Source organism: Mus caroli, chromosome 9, assembly GCF_900094665.2.
Source record: "Mus caroli chromosome 9, CAROLI_EIJ_v1.1, whole genome shotgun sequence".
Lineage (NCBI taxonomy): Eukaryota > Metazoa > Chordata > Mammalia > Rodentia > Muridae > Mus > Mus caroli.
In genome coordinates this window covers 70,208,081-70,211,499 of record NC_034578.1, presented here as the reverse complement: position 1 = coordinate 70,211,499, position 3,419 = coordinate 70,208,081, and the positions used below count along the sequence as shown (strand labels likewise).

General features: G+C 45.4%; 1 protein-coding gene across 2 annotated transcripts in view; it reads right to left on the bottom strand.

Moving 5' to 3' along the window:
* Positions 1-256: 256 nt before the first annotated feature.
* Rab27a (RAB27A, member RAS oncogene family) overlaps positions 257-3,419 on the bottom strand; it is a 53,441-nt gene continuing 50,278 nt past the window's right edge. For both annotated transcript variants that reach the window (XM_021172122.2, XM_021172124.1), the window contains exon 6: positions 257-2,639. In XM_021172122.2, the coding sequence (XP_021027781.1) occupies positions 2,441-2,639 (199 nt within the window). In that variant the 3' untranslated portion in view covers positions 257-2,440. The remainder of the gene's footprint in view (positions 2,640-3,419) is intronic.

Sequence of the window (3,419 nt, the reverse complement as noted above, 5' to 3'; positions counted from 1 at the left end):
CTAGTCCCAAAAAAATCCAATGGCCTTTTCTGGTCTCCAAGGACATGCACACAAAGGACACAGACGCACAGGCAAACATTCATATACATGAAATAAAATTGACCAAAAAAAGTCTATTTCGAGCTATCGTCCCTGGATGCTGTTTTGGCCAGGCTCCTCAGCAAGCATCTCGTGGACTCTGCATTCCTGAATTCGGGTTCCTTTGGCATTACAATTCCTAGTTTGAAATATTCACCAAAACTTGATATACTGGGCCTCTTTTATTATTTTTATTATTATTATTATGGTTTAATTGGCACAAAGTTCACTAAAGAGCATTTTTTTATACAGATTTGTAAATAGAAAAATACAGTGACAAAAAGTACGGTTATTTTTTTTTTTTTTATCAAATTTAAACCATTTTCAGAGAACTCAGTTTTGTTTTGTTTCAACAATTCAAGGCAGCTCTTGTGTTGGGCAACTATCACATACATTAAGCCCTGTGCCTGGTGTGGAGCCAACAGGAGCGGCACCTGACTTCTCAAAACCCGCACTATGCCACTGTGCAAACATTCACTTTTTTATGTGTAGCCCTGGCTGTCCTGGAACTCACTCTGTAGACCAGGCTGGCCTCGAACTCAGAGATCCACCTGCCTCTGCCTCCTGAGTGCTGGGATGAAAGGCATGCGCCTCCACTGCCTAGTGTGTGTTTGTTTTTTGAAACAGGACTTCACTATGTAGCTTTGGCTGTCCTGAAACTCACTCTATAGTGAAGCCTGGCTTCAAACTCACTGCCTGTCTCTGCCTCTCAAGTATGGGAGATGAAAAGAATGAACCACCAATACCTGTCTGGCATATTGACTTGATGTATTTACAAGAGAGACATTGAGAAATGTGCCCAGACATGCAGTATGCTCCACTGAAGTCTTAGAACAATGCTGGAAGGCACAGCTATGATGGGCCTCATGTCCTGGGTATATAGGATTCAGATGTATAGGCCTCAATGACGACTTTGGGACTTTGGTGTTTCAAAGAGTCCCTTATTTCAAGAACAGTAAAAGCTTAGTGGCCATGGCTATTTTTTTCTGAGGAGGGGTCAAAAGACAATGGCAATAAATGATAGATGTTCAATTTTTTAAAAGTCTTCTGAGAGCCAGGTGTGACAACTACACCTTTAATCCCCAGCGCTTAGGGTGCTGAGACAGGTGGATCTCTGTGAGTTTGAGGCCAGCCTAGTCTACAAAGGGAGTTTTGGGCCAGCTAGAAACTACATGAAAAGACCCTGTCTCAAAAAAAAAAAAAAAAAAGCCACTTGAAACTACCATGCAAAGTATGTGTTTTCCACTATCAAAAAACATCAGTGCCCCACATTCCCAGTGAAAGCTACAGGCTACAAAACACTTCTCTTAAACTGGCCCACAAATGTGACTGCTTAAATACAGACAGTGATCTCCCTCCCTCCAGATAGCAAATAAACACGTCGCCATTTAATTAAAAAGAGATTCCTTCCGTTACATTAATGGGGGAGGGGGGGGAGAAAACAAAATGGGAACCACCACCACCACCACCAAAGCTTGATGGGAAAAGTCAGACTGGCAGTGTCCAGACAAGTGAAAGCAGAGCCTGAGGTGCCAGACCAAACATACGTACATATGAAGAGACCATACATACATACATACATACATGCAACCATACATACTGCAGAAGCATGAGCGATGTTCAGAGGTGGACTGAACCCAACAGACCATGGATAGACACAAGAGTCTTTATGACCCCTCGGCTAACAGCCAGACAATCTGACTGAACTTGATCCCTACTTGACCCACCCCTGCTCCATAAGCCCTTTCCCCCACCCCCAAACTCAGTGAGTCAATCTGATCTATTCAGAGTCTATAGGTATGGCCGCCATCTGTTTATGCTCATGTCAAAGGGAAGGCTATGTTAAAAAGCAATGCTGAAAGACATTGATCTGTGTGTACACACTTATTGACATTCATGTGTTTGAGAGTGATAGTCTACAGTATGAATTTTGAAATCTGGATTCTCAAGACCGTGCTAGCTTTTCCTTGCTCAAAGATCTTAATGTCTTCAATGAGACTCTAGGGCTGTCTGTGTTGAGGCAGGCGACTGTGTTAAGGCAGGCGACAGGACCATCAGCGTTCTACATAACAGATGAAATCTTTCATGGCTGAAATCTTGGATCCCTAAATGACCCGCCACCGTGGGCTTTTATAAGACACTTTTGGCTCTGTGAAGTATTTCTTCCGATTCATGAACTAAATCATACAAAGCTGCAGCGCGTTACAGATAGATGCCGAGGTGATCCTCCTGGAGGCGAGGAGAGGCACCTGGCAGAGGAGGGGCTGTTTGCTCATCTCATCAAGCTGCTGGCTTGGTCTCTACGGAGGAGCCGGCGGCAGCCAGGGGTCGTGCGCTGCTGCCACGGGGTTCGCTTGGCGTCTCAACAGCCACACAACCCCTTCTCCTTCTCCTCACTTAACTGATCCGCAGAGGTATGGCCATTGGACCGTACCACTCCCTCCGGAATCCAGGACTTGTCCACACACCGCTCCATCCGCTTCATGATCAGGTCCAGGAGCATCTCAATCGCGTGGCTTATGTTTGTCCCGTTGGCAGCACTGGTTTCAAAATAGGGGATTCTGGAAGACAGAAATCACTGGGGTAACAATGTAGGAAGAAAGACAGTGACTTTTGCCCTTCGTAATTTTTTTGGCCATTCACGATTTGGAGAATTTGAGGATATACATGACAAACAGTGTGACTTTATTAGTGCCCAGAGAGGAGGCGACAGTGTTTCAGTTTAATTCAGAGTGCCAAATTACAAGAAAAACTGAATTCTATTCCACTGTGTGTGCCTCTCAAAACCGGACCCTCATATTTCATTTTTCAAAAGGATATCTTTTGCCAGCACCTAAAACAAATGCCCACTTAGGCTTAAAGGAATGGCGTCATCACAATTGCCGGAAGGCAATTGGTCTGCGTGGGCTGGCGTTTGTACTCGAGTCTCTCAGCCTCATCCTGAGGCAGAAATGTATGTGTAAAGAAAACTGGATTTCTACGAGGAGGGAAGGGGTGGGCTATGAGTGTCGTCTAGGCAACCACCAGTAGCTGCCACAGAGAATAGAGCCTGGTGTTTCCTGGAGACCGATTACACGAGTGCCAAGTATTAGCGGAATGACCTTTAGGTGTGTGTGTGGAGGGGAGTGTGCCGCAAGCATCACAGCCGGAAAGGAAATGTTTCCTTCTAGAGTCTAGCGCCAGGCAGTTTAAGTGCAGTACAATTTGGGGGGCGGGGGTTTCCTGGTGTAATACAATTGCCAGTACACAGGGAAGCATAATTATATCAAAACACCTTTAATCCCAGCACTTGGGAGGCAGAGGCAGGTGGATTTCTGAGTTCGAGGCCAGCCTGGTCTACA